Source organism: Papio anubis, chromosome 20 (genome assembly GCF_008728515.1).
Source record: "Papio anubis isolate 15944 chromosome 20, Panubis1.0, whole genome shotgun sequence".
Taxonomy (NCBI): Eukaryota; Metazoa; Chordata; class Mammalia; order Primates; family Cercopithecidae; genus Papio; species Papio anubis.
In genome coordinates this window covers 43985433-44003518 of record NC_044995.1, presented here as the reverse complement: position 1 = coordinate 44003518, position 18086 = coordinate 43985433, and the positions used below count along the sequence as shown (strand labels likewise).

Here is an 18086-nt window from a genome sequence, read left to right as displayed (position 1 = left end):
TCTATTGGTTAAATCCTTTTTGACGGACAGGCTCACGCTATTGACTTCGTTTCGAAGAAGCCAGCGACCGGAAGCAACATAGAGACGCCCGAATATACGTCATCAGGATACACATTGGCCAATCAGCTTCAGCAATGGAGCGTGCAAAACACCAATGAGCTTCTGTCTTGCTGGAGGGTCGGCTTTGGGCGGAAGTTGCTTTGTTGACCGGGAGAAACGAGATGGGGGTGAAGCTGGAGATATTTCGGGTCAGTGGACACAGGAGTGGATTGGGAGGCTGAGCAGGGGATCTTCCTGGATCTGAAGATGAGGCTGGAAATGGGGGTCTTAAAAGAAAGAGGATGCTCCAAGGAGAAAGCTCTTAAGATTTGAGAGGGACCTTTCTGGTTGGAAATCCAGGAGAGGGGACGCTGGGTTGTGGGGTGGGGGGGTTCTCAGATTTGGGCTTCTGGGTTTGGGGGCTGTGAGAGGGCTGGTCCGAGGAAAGACCTCAGAGAGGGGTTGGCTGAGAAGGGGGCTCTAAAGAAGGAAGACTTAAGATCCTGGGGGAGCTCTCGGGCTTGTGGTGGGTGGGTGTCTATGATAGGGAGACTCCCAGACTTCGAGAAGTGGAGTTGAAGAGTGACGCCTCCTGGGTTTGGGGGTGCTCCCGGGATCTTAAGTGGGGATGAGTAATGAGGTCTCGAGGAGATGCTTTTGATTGTAGCTGGGGTCTCTGTATGTCTGTCTGTCTTTGAGAGGAAGACTCCAGCTCAGGGGGGACTTTCAGGAATGACGCCTCCTGGATTATAGGAGTTAGGTTTTAGGATGCGAGGTTTCTGTACCCTTGGTGGGAGTTCTGGGGTTCTTGGGTCGGCCCTAACGAGGCGCTTCTGGACTCTGCAGTAGGATGGGTCCCCCAGGCTCTGAGGAGCCTCTGCACATTGCTTGGGGGGAGGGGGGCGGTCACCTCACCCACCCTCTGCCATTCCAGATGATAATCTACCTCACTTTCCCTGTGGCTATGTTCTGGGTTTCCAATCAGGCCGAGTGGTTTGAGGGCTACGTCATACAGCGCAAGGTGGGCATAAGAGGAGCGTTCGAGGGTTCACTCCAGGGGTGGGAGAGGGTGCGGGGCACCAATCTGCTGGGGACCAATGTCTGCCTCCCATGAGCTGACCCTACCCTGGTGTGGGGCTCTGGAGGCTCTTGGCTTGTGTCCCAGTTGTGACTTTTCCTTACAGAGGGAGCTGTGGACACCTGAGAAGGTAAGTGATCTCATCTTCTTCCTGCCAGAGGGATGGAGGAGGCTGGATGCTTGTATCCGGGATGGGTTTCAGGTGAAAATTTTAGGCCAGGTGCAGTGGCTCATGGCTGTAATCCCAGGGCATGGGAGGCCGAGGTGGGTGGATCACTTGAGGTCAGGAGTTCAAGACCAGCCTGGCCAACATGGCGAAACCCCATGTCTACAAAAATACAAAAATTAGCCGGGTGTGATGGCAGGTGCCTATAATTTCAGTTGCTCGGGAGACTGAGGGAGGAGAATCAGCTGAACCCCAGAGGCAGAGTTTGCAGTGAGCCCAAGATCGCGCCACTGCACTCCAGCCTGGGCAATAGAGCAAGACTTCATCTCAAAAAGGAACATTTGGCCGGGCGCGGTGGCTCAAGCCTGTAATCCCAGCACTTTGGGAGGCCGAGACGGGCGGATTACGAGGTCAGGAGATCGAGACCATCCTGGCTAACACGGTGAAACCCCGTCTCTACTAAAAAATACAAAAAACTAGCCGGGCGAGGTGGCGGGCGCCTGTAGTCCCAGCTACTCGGGAGGCTGAGGCAGGAGAATGGCGTAAGCCTGGGAGGCAGAGCTTGCAGTGAGCTGAGATCCGGCCACTGCACTCCAGCCTGGGCGACAGAGCGAGATTCCTTCTCAAAAAAAAAAAAAAAAAAAAAGGAACATTTTACTCTCAGCCATGAGTAAGGAACTGAGAGCAGAGGAGGAGATGGTTTCCTTATTGCCTTCTCCTGGAAGAGTGAAGCGGATCCCCCTTGGACCCCTTTGTCATTGGCAGGGGGCTTCCAATGAAGACACTGAAACCTGAAGCCGTGGTCTGGGGCAGGGTGGTGGGAGAGTGGTAGAGGGATCCCGGCTCAGCGCTGAGGTGTGTGCCCCTCCCCCCTTCCTGTCCCACCCACTTCTCCACCCATAGCTTCAAGAGATAGAAGAATTCAAAGAGAGGGTACGGAAGCGGCGGGAGGAGAAGCTTCTTCGCGATGCCCAGCAGAAATCCTGAGGCCTCCAAGTGGGAGTCCCAGCCCCTCCCCTGATGAAATATATGCATACTCAGTTCCTTGTTACTCATGGAAGTGTTTTATTCTTTTATCAGTTTTTGGGGGCCGAGTAAGGCCCAGGATGCCTCAGGCCCTCAGGGGGCTTGTGTCGGGGGCTGGGGGCTGCTGTTCCGACGGAAGCCGAGAGCGGTCGGGTCCTGAGGGGTGAGCAGGGGTTGGGGACTGAGGGTCCCAGCTCGTTTCTGCGCTCCGTCCTGTGGATGAAGAGGGGTCAGCCAGGGGGAGGGCTCAAGGGCAGTGCCAGCCAGAGGTGGCGAACGTTGGAGAGAGGGTGTGGGTGGGCACCGTGTCCCACCTCATCCTGAGCACTGGTCTATGTTTACCTTCAATATCTGCCATTTAGGGTGGCATTTGAGCGTGAGGTGGCAGGTCTTGGGACCCTCACTGGGGTCCTAATCAGAACCCAAGCTTTGTGTATGTGTGAAGTCAACACATGTGAGTATGCAAATGTGTGTGTGTGTGTGTGTGTGTATATATATATATATATATCTCCTATGCATGAGCTCATGTGCCCTCCTCCCTGAGGTATCCTCCTAGGAGGGGGTCCTGTTTTCTCCCTTTGGCCTCCCCAGAACCTTTAGACTTGGGGGCAGGAGCCACAAGTTCCAGCCATGGGTCTGACACTCGCATGGCCCCTATATAACCTTGGGCCCCTCTAGCCGCTGCCTGGGCCTTGGTCCTCCCATCTGAAGTCAGGGCAGCGGATGGACAGAGGTGGGGCAGGCCCTGTTCCCTCCCGGCTGGGGTGGAGGGCAGGATTGGAGAGCACTGCCTGGTGGGTTTCTCCTCGGCATCGCCAGAACATCACCTACCTTGGGCCCCACGGGCTGGAAGCCGGGCAGGCTGCTGACTGTCACACGTTGGTCATCCATGCGGCGGCCCTGGGTGCTGGCCACCATGTCCATGAGGCTGTCCATCTCAGGGTTGGGGTCGCTCTCTGCGTGGACATTGACAGACTTGGGAGGACACAGCCAGACTGGGGGCCCCCAACCCTACCCCTTCACCCCCATGCAGATGCTTCAGGGTGCACCACCGCCTCCCACACGCCGTGCCCCCAGGCCCTCCAGATGACCACTGGCCCTGCACTCCCACCCTGTTCACGCCCCATGGACAGCACCCCCGTGCCCGTGCTCACGGCTCTTGGTGGTCTGGCCCGGCCCGGCCTGCAGTGAACAGCGCTGCCCCTCCATCCGGTCACCCTGCACGTGGCTCAGCAGATTGAAGAAGCCCTCCTGGTCTGGGGAGCCCGCCTGCGGACAGACCCGCTCAGTCTGGTTGGCCCTTCAGCTTGGGGGCCCCTCCCCAACCTTCCCAGCCAGCCTGCTCACACCCGACCCCGGGGCCTGCTGTCCCCTCTTCCTCAGCTCTCACCATGGTCCCCGCCGATCCACTCTGCAGAGCTGTTCTGGATGAGACATGAGTCTCCTTCCCAATCCCGGCCCCCGCCCCCGGGGCCCCGGCCGGCAGTGCCACTTCACGTGGTACTGTCTCAAGGGACAGGCTCCGATGCCAGTGTCCTGCCGTCCTAGATTGGGGCCTGATGAGTGTGGCCTGGGAGCTGGGACACGAGTCAGGGAAACATGGCCCAGGAGCTACCCCCAGGTCCCAGCATCTCCCATCAATAGGGGTCCACACAGAGAGCCCTGCCCTCTGCCCTGGGGCCTGGCACTCAGACCCCCAAGCCTACCAGCCCCTTTCTACAGCCACAACTGGGTCAGGGGGTCCTAGGAGACTCACTCGCTAATTAGGTGCCCTACAAACTAATTAGTCTTGTCAATCATGGGCTCTGAGACCTTAAGCTGGGGGTGGGGTGGGGGCAGGGCCTTCTCACCTCGGCACAGGGGCCTGAGCCCTCCTCCGTCTTCTCCTCCTGATCCATCATGTCCCTGGACTCTGGTCACTTTCCTGCTGGCCTCTGCCCCGGCCCAGTGCCAGAGAGGGCCTTTTAAACGTCCGGGACGTGGGGGTGTGGATTCCCCCCATCCCCAAATCCCCAGCTCATGCCCCATCTGCTCCCACCCAAGCTTAAGCCCCATAAAGATCATCCAGATAATTGTTTGCCCTCAACGATGCCTGATCTGGCATGGGGGGTAGGGGGCAGGGCGACCGGAGCTTGAACCTCGCTGGGCCCAGCAGCAGTGACCGGACCTCAAGGACTCCCGGGTGTGATGTCACGAAAGGCCTGAGCAGCGTCCCCACAGTTGGAGAAGGGAAGCCAACAGAGTAGGGTGGTAGCTGGCTTAGGTGAGGACTTGGCAGGTGTCCCCACCCAGCCACCCAGGTCCTCCCACTGGCTCCTGGAAGGGCAGCTGTCACCTGCAGTCAGTAGAGAAAGAAGAGGTTGGAGTCAAAGGCCCCTTCCCTCCCTCCCTCCCTCTCTCTCTGCACCTGCCTCAGATGCCACCCTAGCACCAGCTCTGTCTCCTTGGCAGCAAGTCAAGGGGTCTCCCAGCCACCCTTCCCTTGACTCACTGTCCCTGGAGCCTGGCTGCCTGCCCCAGACCCCAAAACAAGAAAGTCTGGGGTCTCCTGTTCCCACACCACCCAAATGCCAGGTTGAGCTATCTCCTATCGATCACCCCAGCCCCAGGTGGAAACAGGAGGTGAGACTCCCTGGGGACAGGCAGGCGCGGAGAGGACGTCCCTGCCTTCTTCCCCAAGCCACTGTGGCTTTCCCTCGGTGCCCGAGAAGGGGATGCCACTGGGAAGTCCCCATCCCCTTCCCGGCGCTCCCCAAGATGCCTTTACAGAAACCAGTGACAGTTTCATCTCAGAATGAATGGACTGCCCTATCACCACCTCTGTCCGAGTCTCCCCTGTTCCACAAAGGGCCAAGTTCACGCTCTCTCCCTCTATGCCAACCAAGTGTCCCCCTCCTCAGCACAAGTATCCCTTTCCTAGGCCTGCCAGAACAAAGTGTCACAGACCAGATGGCTTAAAGCAACGTAAGTTGACTTTTATCATGTATTTTTATATAGAGATGAGGTCTCACTATATTGCCCAGGCTAGTCTCAAACTCCTGCATTCATGTGTTCCTCCGGCCTGGGCCTCCCAAAGTGCTGGGATTACAGGCATGAGCCACCATGCTCAGCCTTTAAAATGTTTTTTAACAGAAACGTATTGAGCCAACGTTCCAGAGCCCAGAGCCTGAAATGAAGGTGTTGGCAGAGCTGTGCTCCCTCTGAAAACCAGGTCTCAGGAGCCCTCTTTGTCCCTCCCTGGCTTTTGGCAGCAGCCTGCCATCCTTGGTGTCCTTGGCTTGTCACTGCAGCTCTTCACTCCCTGCCTCCGTGGTCACATGGCATTCTCCCTCTGTGTCCTGGTCTTCATATACCCATTCCCCCACTTCCCAACCACCTACCCAGAATCAGGCAGCCATATAACTATCTTACAAGGACACCAGTGATATTGCATTAGGAGCCCATCCTACTCCAATGTGGCCTCATGCTCACTGCTAATATCTATAATGACCCCATTACAAATAAGGTCATATTGTGGGGTATTGGGGATTAGTACTTCATATCTTGTGGGGGTTGGGGTGGAGTGATTGGCCGTATCAGCTCTCCCTCCCCTCAAGAGGTCCAGCTGAGAAGCTGGAGGTGGTCCTGTCTTCCGTCCTTCCCCTCAGGATCTGGAGGGTTCCCTGCCTTCCCCTGCTCAAAACTCTTCCCTTGGGTTTTATCTTCTCAAGACCAAACCCAAACCCCTTGGAGTCGTGGAAATGTTCTGAAGTGGATTGTGGTAATGGACACACAACTCCAAAAATACTAAAAGCCATTGACTTACGCACTTTAGGTCAGCAAGTTGTATGGTATGTGAATTATATCTCAGTAAAGCTGTTAAAAAAGGAGGAAGGGGCAGGGTGTGGTGGCTCATACTTAAAATCCTAACACTTTGGGAGGCCAAGGCAGAAGGATCCTTTGAGCCCAGGAATTTGATACCAGCCTGGGCAACATAGGGAGACCCTGTCTCTTAACAACGACAACAACAACAACAAAATCAGCTGGGCGAGGTGGTCCCAGCTACTTGGGAGGCTGAGGTGGAAGAATCCCTTGAGCTCAGGAAGCAACAGAGCCAGACCCTGTCTCTTTACACAACAAAAACAGAAACAAACAAAAACGGGGAGGAGGGAGAAGAAGGAAGGAAGGAAGGGAAAAGGAGAGGAAAGGAAGAAATAGCTCAAACTCCTACCTACGCTCACCAACCGTCCTGGTTTGCCTGTGACTGTCCTATTTTTAGCACTGAAAGTCCTGCATCCTGACACTGGGATGGGTCAGTCTGACCTTGTCCTACAGAACTCTGGCCCCTACTGCCCCCACCCTCCAGCCTTCTTAAGCTCGGGGCCCCTCCCTTCTCTACCTGGACATGCTGTGTAGATGCTTCTAGAATTCATTCAGGGATAATGTCAAAAGGCTGCTTCTTCAGAGAGGTCCTTGGGGGTCACCCTCAATAAAGTCCCCTCCCACTCCTACCTTTCATGGCACTTGCTGTCACATCAGTTTATTTCCTTTAGGGCAGCATGGATCCTTTCCTTTCTCCGCCAGACCTTCGGGTCTGATTCACTCTCTGTGTCCCGCGTAAGTGGCAGGGGTCTTGGTACCTTCATCAACACGGCGGAGCGAAGGAACCAGCTCAGACCCGTGAGAGTCTGTTTACACACATACCTCGCACCTTAATTTGGAGACCTCATTTTGTATGGGTGCTGCGGGGGCTGTGCCTTCCAAGTAACAGGACACACAGCAGAAGCAGCTCCTGAAATTCCAAGTTGAGAGTGTGTGTGTGTGTGTGTGTGTGTGTATGTGTTTGCAAGCATTTGAGGGCGTCACTCACCCCATGTGTGTATCAGCATGTTAATTCGATTGTTGGTCCACAAGGGTAAGTGTGGCGCCTCCCGGAAGAGGGTAAGGCTGTGACAAATGCTCCCCAGGGACAGGCTCCTGGCTGGAATTCCAGCAGGCTCATTCGTCGTGGCCTTGGATTAGGGATCGCGCTAAGCCTCGGTTTCCTCATCGGCACCGCAGTCCAGGTCGGGGCATCGGGCAGGACTGAATGAAATTTATGTCCAGGTGCCGGCACACAAGAGGTCTCCAGGCCTCCTGAATCCATCAAAAGTTATCCAAGACGGCTGCTGCTGCTGCTGCCTCTAAACCCTGAAGTACAGAAGACAAGTGGGTCAAGATCCCAGGCCCAGACGGTGGCGGCCTGGTGGCATCGAGTGGGCGCGTGTATCTTGCAGTCACCGAACCTTCCAGGGAAGATGGAGGGATTATTGCCCTGCGATCCCGCTTCGCACGCAAGCCAGGAAGTGTGTGTCTGAACTCCCCTCTGTGAGCGTGTCATCGAGGTGTGCCCCTCCAGCGACTTCGTGCTCGGCTGCGCGGACGCACCTGCCTGTCCTCTCCGCCAGGGACTCAACTTCCTGGGCCTGGGCGAGAACCGACGGCGGGGAGGGGCCAGGTGCGCAGGGGGCGGGATCAGGGCCCGCGGGGCGGGGTCCACGTGGGTGACGCGCGGGGCCACGCCCCCACCTTGGGACACACCCGGAAGCGGCGACAGCGGCGCCCCTCGGGGAAGATGGCGCCCTCGGGGCTGAAGGCGGTGGTGGGGGAAAGTGAGTGCCTCTCCAGGGCCGGGCTCTGGCGTCCCGTGGGGGATCAGGGTCGGGGGCGCACGGGCTCTGGGACCCTGGGTTCGTGGCGGCTAGGAGTTGGGAGCCGGGCTGGGCGTCCGAGCACCTGACCCTCGAGGGGGCGGGCGGGGACGGGTTCCCAGCTGGACGCCCCTGCTCGCCGGTACTAGAGCACAACAAAATTGGGGGGCCGGACTCCGGGGACCCAAAGGGGACGGGTAGAGGGTGGCGTAGGCTGGGGCGCGGACTCCTGGGCCTCTTAGGGTGCCTGCCGGGGGAGGAGGGCACAGCTGGATGCCCACACTCCTGGGGAGCCCCTCCTGGGGCTCTGATCAGCGACACCAGATGCTGTGAGCGCTCAGGGGACGTGTCCAGGCCCCACGGGGGTGGTGTAGGGGGTGCCTTCCTCCTTGCCTCATTCCCAGGAGCGCCTTGCAGCTGGAGGACCCAGACGTCCAGGCCTCACCGGCCCCCGGTTCTTGGGGGAAGGGTGGAAGGCGCCTCTTCCTCCACCCCGGGGAGTTCCGGCCTCAGCTGCTCCTTCCGCCCTGGCCTCCTTGATAACAGTGGACATGACACAGTGGACGTGGCTGGGCGGGGCCACCCCGTTACTTCTCTCCACTCTCTCCTCTAGGCAGGGCAGTCTGTAGCTCAAAACTCTTTAATTGGGGGAGATTGGAAAAACAGTGATTCCATTTTACAGATGAGGAAACTGAGGCCGAAGGTCGGTGGGCTAGCCTCAGCTAGGCATGCCTCAGAGCTGGGAACCAGGGGTCCTACATTTTAGACCAGGGTTGGGGGACTGGCTGAAACCCATACAGCAGGAATACTTGAGGCAGCAGGTGGGGAATCGGAGAGCCTGGCTCTAGAGGCAGATAGAGCTGTGGATGATCCCGGCTCTCCACTTTTCATTCATCTAAAATATGTTTATCGAGTAGCACCTTTTGACCCGGCACTCTGCCATTTAAACACTCAGAATGCTTAGGTGAGTTGCATGTTGCCTAAGACTCTGTTTCCCTGTCTGTACATTGGGGGTGTCCCCAGAAGCCACCTCGCAGAACTGGGGGGTAAAAATAAATGGTTCCCGTGTAGTGTCTCATGCCTGTAATCCCAGCACTTTGGGAGGCCGAGGCAGGAGGATTGCTTGAGGCCAGAAGTTTGAGACCAGCTTGAGCAACATAGTGAGACCCCATCTATACCGTAATAAAAATAAATTAGCTGTGGGTGGTACACACACCTGTAGTCCCAGCTACTTGGGAGGCGGAGGCGAGAGGATCGCTGGCTCCCAGGAGTTGGAGGCTGCAGTGAGTTACGATCACACCAGTGCGCTTTAGCCTAGGTGACAGACTGAGACCCTCCTCTCTTCAAAAGAGTAAATAGGAATTAAGATGGGGGTTCAGCCGCAAGGCTGAGAAGGCTTGGGGCAGTGGTGGGACCAGAGAACCAGCGTTCTGACCCCTCCCCTCCCTTCCCTGCAGAAATTCTGAGTGGAGTTATTCGGAGTGTCAAGAAGGATGGGGAGTGGAAGGTAGGTGCAAGGAAGATGGCTGGGTACCCAGAGGCAGCCCCTCATCAAGCCCATGGGGAAGACTCTGAATGTGGAACCCCCGAGAACTGCCTGTCCACATGGGTGGAGTTGGGTGAATGGGTCCTGGGTCTTCCCGCCCACCCAGCCCTTGAAACTGCCCCTCCCACTGCCTTGGCCCCTCCTGGGGCCAGCTGTGGCCTCTTCTGCCTGCTCCTCCGTCCATCTGTCCATCCATCTGGACAGGTGCTTATCATGGATCACCCAAGCATGCGCATCTTGTCTTCCTGCTGCAAAATGTCAGACATCCTGGCTGAGGGCATCACCAGTGAGTGAATGCGTCCCAGTGAGATGGGACCTGAGTGTGGGAACCCCTGACTGTGCCCCGCTCCCAGGGTTCAGCCCTTGAGTGTAGGATCCCCTCAAATCGTCCAGAACTCCCAAGTACGCAGCTCCCTGCAGGGACAGCCTTGATCATGTGACCAAGTCAATTTCCTAAATGTTGCAAGCTGACCACAGGAGCCCATGGATTGCAGACCTCCCCAGCAGGACTCCCTGGCTGCAGCCCCTTCCTAACCGTGCAGCCCCTGTGTGGAGCGCTGTGTGGGACTCCCAGGGTGGACTCTGGATGTGAGGCCCCAAGAATGCAGAGCCTTCTATGGGTGACCCCAGGAGGTGCCCCAGTCACTTTGCCATTGAGGGACAGGTGCTGAGGGAGCCTGTCCTCTCAGAACCTCAGTTTCCCTGTCTGTAAATTGGGGAACCCGGTTTGGAACCCAGTTGGCTGCACAGCCTCCAAGTGTGCAGAACCTTGCCGTGTGACTCTTAGCTGGGTGACCCCGAGGTATGTTTCTCCTGCAGTCCCTCCTAAGCATCCACTCCCCCTCCCCAAGCCTCCAACTCCCCATACCTGAGACTCCCCATGTGGCCCTTCCTGGATGCCACCCACCTGTGTCCCTTCCTTTGTTCCTACTAGTTGTTGAAGACATCAACAAACGGCGAGAACCCATTCCCAGCCTGGAGGCCATTTATTTGCTGAGCCCAACGGAGAAGGTGCCTACATGAATGAGCGTGTGTATGCGTGTGCATGTGTGTACATGTGCCTGTGCGCATGTGCATGTGTATGTGTGCGTGCATGTGCGAGTGTGTGTGTATGTGTGTGCATCTGTGTATGCGTGTGCACGTGTATGCATGTGTGTGCATGTGTGTCTGTGTGTCTGCATGTGCATGTGTGTGCCCGCATGTGTCTGTGTGTGCGTGCGTGTGTCTTGTGTTTGTGCACGTGTGCCCATGTGGATGCGACACTAGTGTGCATGTGCACATATGCATGACCCTGTCCATCCATGTTTGCATATGGTGGCAGATAGGAGGTGGCTGGGAGGCCTGGGCAGACAATGAACCTGGGTGTGCAAGCTCAGGCCCAGAGAGTGACCCACCTTCCCCAGTCGGTTCAGGCCCTGATCGCAGACTTCCGGGGGACCCCGACCTTCACCTACAAAGCGGCCCATATCTTCTTCACTGACAGTGAGTGAGGAGAGCCCAGGGTGTTGGCGGGTGGGGCGAAGAGGTGTGGGGGCTGCTCTGGCCTGATACCCCACTCCTGCCTCACCCCAGCCTGCCCCGAGCCCCTGTTCAGTGAGCTGGGCCGCTCTCGTCTGGCAAAGGTGGTGAAGACATTGAAGGAGATTCACCTTGCCTTCCTCCCCTACGAGGCCCAGGTACGGCCCGGGCTCATCCTGGGCAGGGGGTGGGGATTTGTGACCAAATGTCCCCTGTTCTCTCAGAAACAGACACTGAGGCTGGGCGCAGTGGCTCACACCTGTAATCCCAGCACTGTGGGAGGCCAGGGCAGGAGGATCGCTTGGGGCCAGGAGCTGGAGATCAGCCTGGGTACAGAGCAAGACCCCGTCTCTTTAAAAAAAAAAAAAAAAATAGAAATTAGCCTGGCGTGGTGGCATGCACCTGTAGTCCTAGCTACTCAGGGGGCTGGGGTGGGAGGGTCGCTTGAGCCTGGGAGGTCGAGGCTGCAGTGAGCTCTGATTGCACCGCTGCCCTCCAGTCTGGGCGACAAAGCGAGATCCTGTCTCAAAAACAGGTACATAAAGTAAAATTTAAAAAAGGGGAGGCACCCACAGAGTCCAAGGAGCTCTTGCCTTGATTTCTATCCCCCGGGGCCCCTGCAGGGGGCAGCATAGAGCGCACCGTGGGGTTGTCCAGCCAGCCTGAAGGACAGGGGCTGGGGTATTTATCCACTGACTCCTCCAGGCATGGGTTTAGGGTTGACCTGGGCCTGCCTCCAAGTTGGCAAAGCAGGCTTCAGGGACCAGGGACAGCTCCCAGGAGGTGCAGGTGGCGGCAGTGGGAAGCGGGGCAGGTGTGCACCTGCAGCGACAACCCTGGTGCTTCTGTCCCCCTCCTCGCCCAGGTGTTCTCCCTCGATGCCCCCCATAGCACCTACAACCTCTACTGCCCCTTCCGGGCAGGGGAGCGCGCGCGGCAGCTCGAGGTGCTGGCCCAGCAGATTGCCACGCTGTGCGCCACACTGCAGGAGTACCCGGCCATCCGCTACCGCAAGTGGGAACCCCACTGAGCCCTACCCCGATGCCGCCCCCTCCCGCTTAACCATGAGCAGCACCTGACCTTTAACCTCTCTTGTGACCCCAGCCCCGGCCCTCACCCTGGTCCCTGTCTCCCACCTTCAAAACCCATCCTTGACCCCATCCCCTGATGATGTCCCCCATGTCTGGCCTCCCCACCAGGGGCCCAGAGGACACAGCCCAGTTGGCCCATGCCGTCCTGGCCAAGCTGAACGCCTTCAAGGCAGACACTCCCAGTCTGGGCGAGGTAAGGGGGCGTGCTTGGGAGGTGAGGGGCAGCCCCAGCCAGCTCAGGGTCAGTGCCTCATTCCTGCCCTAAACCCCACCCCAGGGCCCAGAGAAAACCCGCTCCCAGCTGCTGATCATGGACCGGGCGGCTGACCCCGTGTCCCCACTACTGCATGAGCTCACGTTCCAGGCCATGGCCTATGATCTGCTGGACATAGAGCAGGACACATACAGGTCTGCAGACTTGGAAGCCGCCCCCATCCTTGCCACCGACCTGGTTCCCCAGTCCTCAGCTCCCCTGACCCCCAGGCTCCCTCCATCCTCCCCAGATATGAGACCACCGGGCTGAGCGAGGCGCGGGAGAAGGCCGTCCTGCTGGACGAAGACGATGACTTGTGGGTGGAGCTTCGCCACATGCACATCGCAGACGTGTCCAAGTGCGTGCACATGGCAGCCGGATCCCCCCTTCCCCTCCCCCACTGTGGGCCTGGTAGCGGCCCTGGGATCCCTGGCTGCTGCCAGGTCTTTGGCCCTCATGAGCACCCCTCAGTGTGACTCCAGACTGGCCTCCAGTTTCACCCCACCTCCCCTTGTGCCCCCTGAGTGGGCTTACCCATGGCCGGGTGCAGGGACACATGACCTCTGGCTCCTCTCCCCTCATTCTCACCCCTGCCCACCCTCATGGCCAGGAAGGTCACGGAGCTCCTGAGGACCTTCTGTGAGAGCAAGAGGCTGACCACGGACAAGGTACGGGCAGACCCAGGTCACCAAAGGCGCCAGTGGAAGGAAGCCCTCCCCATGGGGGCAGGGTCACAGCCTGGATTTCGAGCCTGGAGTGAGGACCAGGTGGGCATTGCCTGGCCTCGCCCCCCCACTTCCTACCCTCTTCCCCCTACTTCCCCAGGCCAACATCAAAGACCTGTCCCAGATCCTGAAAAAGATGCCACAGTACCAGAAGGAGCTGAATAAGGTACGCTTGGGTGGGCAGGGAGTGGGGGCATCTTGGCCCCTCAACCCCATGCTCTGTCTGCATTCTGCCTTGACTCAGCCTTTGTTACCCCCCAACTCCCACCCTGCCCCCCGCAGTATTCTACGCACCTGCATCTAGCAGATGATTGCATGAAGCACTTCAAGGGCTCGGTGGAGAAGCTGTGTAGTGTGGAGCAGGTGGGGCGGGGCCTGCAGGGGGCGGGGGCGATGGTCCTGCCGGGGCAGTGTGTTGGGGAGGGGCTGAACTGTAGAGATGGGGTGTCGGGGGGAGGGGCAGGGTTTGTGGAGAGGTGGAGGGGCCTTGGAGAGAAGTGGGACCTGGTGGGAAAGGAAGGGGGTCTTGTGGAGAAACCGTCCTAGGATGAGGGTGTGGCCTGTGCCTGGGTGGATGGGGCCCTGGAGAGGAGGGACCTGGGTGAGGGGCAGAGCCTTGGACAGGTGGTCCCAGGACAGGGGTGTGGCCTGTACATAGGTGGGTGGGACCTTGGAGAGGTAGGCAGAGTCTTGGAGAGGTGGGACCTGGGAGAGGGGCGGAGCCTTGAAGAGGTGGGACCTGGGTGAAGGGCGGAGCCTTGGAGAGGTGGGACCTGGGTGGGGGCAGAACCTTGGAGAGGTGGGACCTGGGTGAGGGGCGGAGCCTTGGAGAGGTGGGACCTGGGAGGGGGTGAAGCGTTAGAGAGGTGGGACCTGGGAGAGGGGTGGAGCCTTGGAGAGGTGGGACCTGGGAGAGGGGCGGAGCTTTGGAGAGGTGGGACCTGAGTCAGTGGTGGGGCCTTGGAGAGGTAGGACCTGGGAGAGGGGTAGAGCCGTGGAGAGGTGGGACCTGGGTGAGGGGCGGAACCTTGGAGAGCTGGGACCTGGATGAGGGGTGGAAACTTGGAGAGATAGGACCTGGGTGAGGGGTGGAGCTTTGGAGAGGTGGGACCTGGGTGAGGGATGGAGCCTTGGAGAGGTGGTCTCAGGATAGGGGTGTGGCCTGTGCATAGGTGGGCAGGGCCTTGGAAAGGTGGGACCTGGGTGAGGAGCAGGGCCTGTGGAGAGACTGTCCCTGGACAGGGGTGGGACCTTGAGACCTGGTGCTGAGATGAGGTAGGACCCAAATGTCTTCTTGCCAAGGATCCTGGGGATGTCCCTGGCCTGCCTACCCCTGGGGACGTCCCTGGCCTGCCTCTCCCATCCCCTTCCCTGACACATGGCGGCCGCTGGACGGCTGACCCCATGCCTGCAGGACCTGGCCATGGGCTCCGACGCGGAGGGGGAAAAGATCAAGGACTCCATGAAGCTGATCGTGCCGGTGCTGCTGGACGCGGCGGTGCCTGCCTACGACAAGATCCGGGTCCTGCTGCTCTACATCCTCCTTCGCAATGGTGGGTGGGGGCTGTGGGGAGTTGGAACGCCCCTATTTGCCAGGGTCTCCCACAATCCTGGGAACTGCTGAACCCCACAGCTCTCCTTGGGTCATTTCCACTCACAGCCCTCTGGACCCGGGAACCCTCCTCCATTGGCTTGGGGATTCCTCCATTGAGGTGAGGGCTCCCTGCTGACATGGAAACCCTCACATCTATGATTCCTATAGATGTGGGGCTCCCTCAGCTCATCTGGAGGAGCCCTTGATCTACCCCCTCCAGGTTCCCCACTCTTGCTCACACTAGCCCAGGGCCCTGAGGCCCTCCCCACTGCAAGATTCTCCCATCAGAGTCCTGGGAGCTCCTCAGCCCACCCCAAATTCCCCTAAACCTGGGAGCCCACCTGGCTGCTGCCTCCACCCCGCCCATCCCCGTCCCCCAGGTGTGAGTGAGGAGAACCTGGCCAAGCTGATCCAGCATGCCAATGTACAGGCGCACAGCAGCCTCATCCGCAACCTGGAGCAGCTGGGAGGCACTGTCACCAACCCTGGGGTACGCCAGGAGCGGGCGTGGGGGGACTCTGGGAGAGGCCGTGGATCACGGCCGGGGCCCTGCAAGGCAGAGGGCCGGTGGTGCACAGGCATGGTGTGGTTCCTGGCATGGTGTGGTTGCTGGGAGGCCAAAAGCAGTGTTTCGGGTCTGGTCTGGGGCCCAGAGGATGCTGGGGCCTCCCCGAGTCCGAGCTCACACAATAGGCAGGGGGAGAGAATGGGCACTGCCACGCTGGTCCTGGCAGTGGTGCGGTTGGGGGCGGGTGGTCTGAGTGCTAGAGGCAGGGAGTAGGGTCCACTTCCTAGTGTGGGGGCTACAGCACACTGTCTATCTGGGCTCCCAGGGGTCTCTGAGGGTGCCCCGCACCCATCTAGCACCGGCACACAGCCATGTGTGTGCTTTACTCTTGGGTGAACCTCTCCTGTCTCTCTGGCCCTGTGCGTCCCCCTCCACAGTGCCCTCACCCTGTCCCCATCTCTCTCCCATCCCTCATCCATCTTGCTGTGCACCGTTTCTCTGTGTCTATCTCTCCATCTCTTACCCTTCTCTCTGCCTTCCCCTTTCTCTCTGTTCTCTGTCTCGTTCCCCTCCCCTCTCTGTGCCCCTTCTGTCCCCGTCTTCCTCTCTCTGTGTTTCCTGCTTCATCTCTTGTCTCTCTCCTTGCCTTCATACTTTGTCTCACTGCCTCTTATCTCTTTGCCTATCTCTGCCTCTGTCTCTCTGTCTCGCTCGCTCTCCCTTTGGCTCTGTCTCTCTCTGGCTCACTGTTTCTCTCTCTCGCTGTCTCTCTGTCTCTCTGTCTCTCACTCTCTCTCACTCTCTTGCTCTCTGTTCCACTTCCCCATCTTTGCCTGCCGTCCCCCACCCCACCAGCCACACCAGGGCCAACCCCTCTGTGACCAGCCTCCTTCCCCTCAATCCTCCTGCGGCCCTCCCTGCCCCACCTGTAGGGCTCGGGGACCTCCAGCCGGCTGGAGCCGAGAGAGCGCATGGAGCCCACCTATCAGCTGTCCCGCTGGACCCCAGTCATCAAGGACGTAATGGAGGTACTGGGTGGGCAGGTCAGGGTGGGGGCCAACCCTCCGCATCAGCTGGCAGCTCAGCCTCCCTCCTGCCGAGGCGCTAAGCCTCAGGGCTTAGGGGAAAATGCTCATTGCTGGCACTCCCTTGGCACCGATCTGCTCTGCCGAGGGGGGCACGCCAAGCCTGCAGCTGAGGAATTGGGGTGACATCGGGGCCTGTGCTGGGGAGCCTCACTTCCTCCCTACCTGCTGGCTGCCTCCTCTACATCTCTGTAGTCTGTTCCCCTGCCCCCCAGGACCCCCCCCTGAGCCCCCCCTGAGCCCCAGCCCTGGCCTTTCCCAGGATCCCGGGGCAGCACCATCCAATAGTAATGGGCCGGGCGGCTTCCTGCTTCCTCCTTGTTCCTCTAAGAGCCCCGGCTCCTCCTCCTGCCTGGGGGCCAGAGACCTGGGCCTCCTCATCCCCATGGACCTTGAATACCCGGACTTCTGGGGCTCCGAGGAGCTGAGAGTCCAGACTCTGGGTTCCCCAAAGGGCTGCGGGTATTGACTGATGGTCCCCAAGGGCCTGGAGGCCCAGACTACTGGGTCCCCAAGGAATTACGGGTTTAGACTTCTGGGTCCCCAAGGAGTTACGGAATTAGATTCGTGGGTTCCCAGTGAGTATGGGTCTAGCTTTCTAGGTCCCCAATGGCCTAGAGGCCTAGACTCCTGGGTCCCCCAGGGGCAGCTGGTGGAGATGTTGGTTCCTGTCTGCCAGGATCTTGGCCCCTGAATACCCTGTGGGGGGCACTCCTGACCCCAGGCCCATGCCTGGGGTTCCTCTCCTCACCCCCGTCTCGGCCACCAGGACGCCGTGGAGGACCGGCTGGACAGGAACGTGTGGCCCTTCGTATCCGACCCCGCCCCCACGGCCAGCTCCCAGGCTGCCGTCAGGTGAGGCCCCGGGGCCGCCCCCACCCACGCCTGGGTCTGTTAGCGGGCCGCCTGGCGGCAGTGAGGACCTCCTGCCTGGACTTTCTGCCCCTGCCCTGCAGTGCCCGCTTCGGTCACTGGCACAAGAACAAGGCCGGCGTAGAGGCCCGGGCGGGCCCCCGGCTCATCGTGTACGTCATGGGCGGTGTGGCCATGTCGGAGATGAGGGCCGCCTACGAGGTGACCAGGGCCACCGAGGGCAAGTGGGAGGTGCTCATTGGTAAGTCATCAGGACTGGGACCCTGGGGCTCCAAGGCTTGGCTTCCTGGGGGCTGGACTTGGACCTTCTAGGTTCCTAGACTCCAGAGTCCTTCCAGTCAGGGACCTGTGTTGCCGAGGGACAGGGACAGCTCCACACCAGCTGGGACCCTGGCGGGAGCCTGTCAAAGACGAAGGCAGTGTCCCCCAACATCGTCTCCAAACCTCTGCTCCTGCACAGGCTCTTCACACATCCTCACCCCGAGCCGCTTCCTGGATGACCTGAAGACGCTGGACCAGAAGCTGGAGGACATTGCCCTGCCCTGACCCCTGGGCCTGCCCCCTACCCCTCCGTTTCCAGAGAAATAAACTATTCCCGTCTCTCTGCCAGCCAGCGCCCGCCTCATTGTCTTTCCAAGGGATCCCCTGGGAGTTGTGCTGAGCCAGGCCTGTGCCCCAGGCCCCACCAACCCCTATTATCCTCTCAGAAGGAGAATTAGCCTCTCCCTGCCCCCCAGGGCATCTCAAGCCCTTGTGGAGGTTAAGAACTTGGACTTTTGGCAGGGCACGGTGGCTCACGCCTGTAATCCCAGCACTTTGGGAGGCCAAGGTGGGAGGATCACTTGAGGTCAGGACTTCAAGACTAGCCTTGCCAACATGGTGAAAACCCATCTCTACTAAAAATACAAAACAACT

The 18086-nt window shown here is 59.2% G+C and overlaps 3 protein-coding genes across 13 annotated transcripts; 2 read left to right on the top strand and 1 right to left on the bottom strand.

Moving 5' to 3' along the window:
* The first annotated feature begins 131 nt into the window (after positions 1 to 131).
* LOC101017597 (protein PET100 homolog, mitochondrial) lies at positions 132 to 2338 on the top strand. The gene is made up of 4 exons (XM_003914791.3): positions 132 to 248; positions 974 to 1060; positions 1224 to 1247; positions 2187 to 2338. The coding sequence occupies exons 1-4, from the start codon at positions 222 to 224 to the stop codon at positions 2268 to 2270; spliced, it is 222 nt and encodes a 73-aa protein (XP_003914840.1). The 5' UTR covers positions 132 to 221; the 3' UTR covers positions 2271 to 2338.
* On the bottom strand, positions 2328 to 7783 carry PCP2 (Purkinje cell protein 2). Of its 7 annotated transcripts, none has more exons than XM_021930620.2 (7): positions 7574 to 7782; positions 6801 to 7478; positions 6688 to 6710; positions 4160 to 4644; positions 3464 to 3578; positions 3141 to 3265; positions 2328 to 2522 (listed from the first exon to the last, which is right to left on the bottom strand). In XM_021930620.2, the coding sequence occupies exons 4-7, from the start codon at positions 4208 to 4210 to the stop codon at positions 2403 to 2405; spliced, it is 411 nt and encodes a 136-aa protein (XP_021786312.1). In that variant the 5' UTR covers positions 4211 to 4644; positions 6688 to 6710; positions 6801 to 7478; positions 7574 to 7782; the 3' UTR covers positions 2328 to 2402. The 7 variants fall into 7 exon arrangements, with proteins under 7 accessions (XP_021786312.1, XP_009191614.1, XP_017807638.1 ...); XM_009193350.4 differs by lacking the exon at positions 6688 to 6710 and having other exon boundaries at positions 6801 to 7080; positions 7159 to 7478; XM_017952149.3 differs by lacking the exon at positions 6688 to 6710 and having other exon boundaries at positions 6801 to 6928; positions 7159 to 7478.
* Positions 7784 to 7831: 48 nt separating this feature from the next.
* STXBP2 (syntaxin binding protein 2) lies at positions 7832 to 17780 on the top strand. 5 transcript variants are annotated; one of them, XR_004180401.1, is made up of 19 exons: positions 7832 to 7939; positions 9436 to 9485; positions 9729 to 9810; positions 10459 to 10535; positions 10928 to 11006; positions 11097 to 11200; positions 11908 to 12056; positions 12242 to 12326; positions 12411 to 12541; positions 12637 to 12744; positions 12997 to 13054; positions 13212 to 13277; positions 13394 to 13474; positions 14526 to 14664; positions 15086 to 15195; positions 16069 to 16241; positions 17068 to 17153; positions 17255 to 17412; positions 17632 to 17780. XR_004180401.1 is itself a non-coding variant. In XM_003914789.4 (19 exons), the coding sequence occupies exons 1-19, from the start codon at positions 7903 to 7905 to the stop codon at positions 17715 to 17717; spliced, it is 1782 nt and encodes a 593-aa protein (XP_003914838.1). In that variant the 5' UTR covers positions 7832 to 7902; the 3' UTR covers positions 17718 to 17780. The 5 variants fall into 5 exon arrangements, 4 of the variants coding, with proteins under 4 accessions (XP_003914838.1, XP_031515891.1, XP_031515890.1 ...); XM_003914789.4 differs by having other exon boundaries at positions 16146 to 16241; XM_031660031.1 differs by having other exon boundaries at positions 10874 to 11006; positions 16146 to 16241.
* Positions 17781 to 18086: the final 306 nt, after the last annotated feature.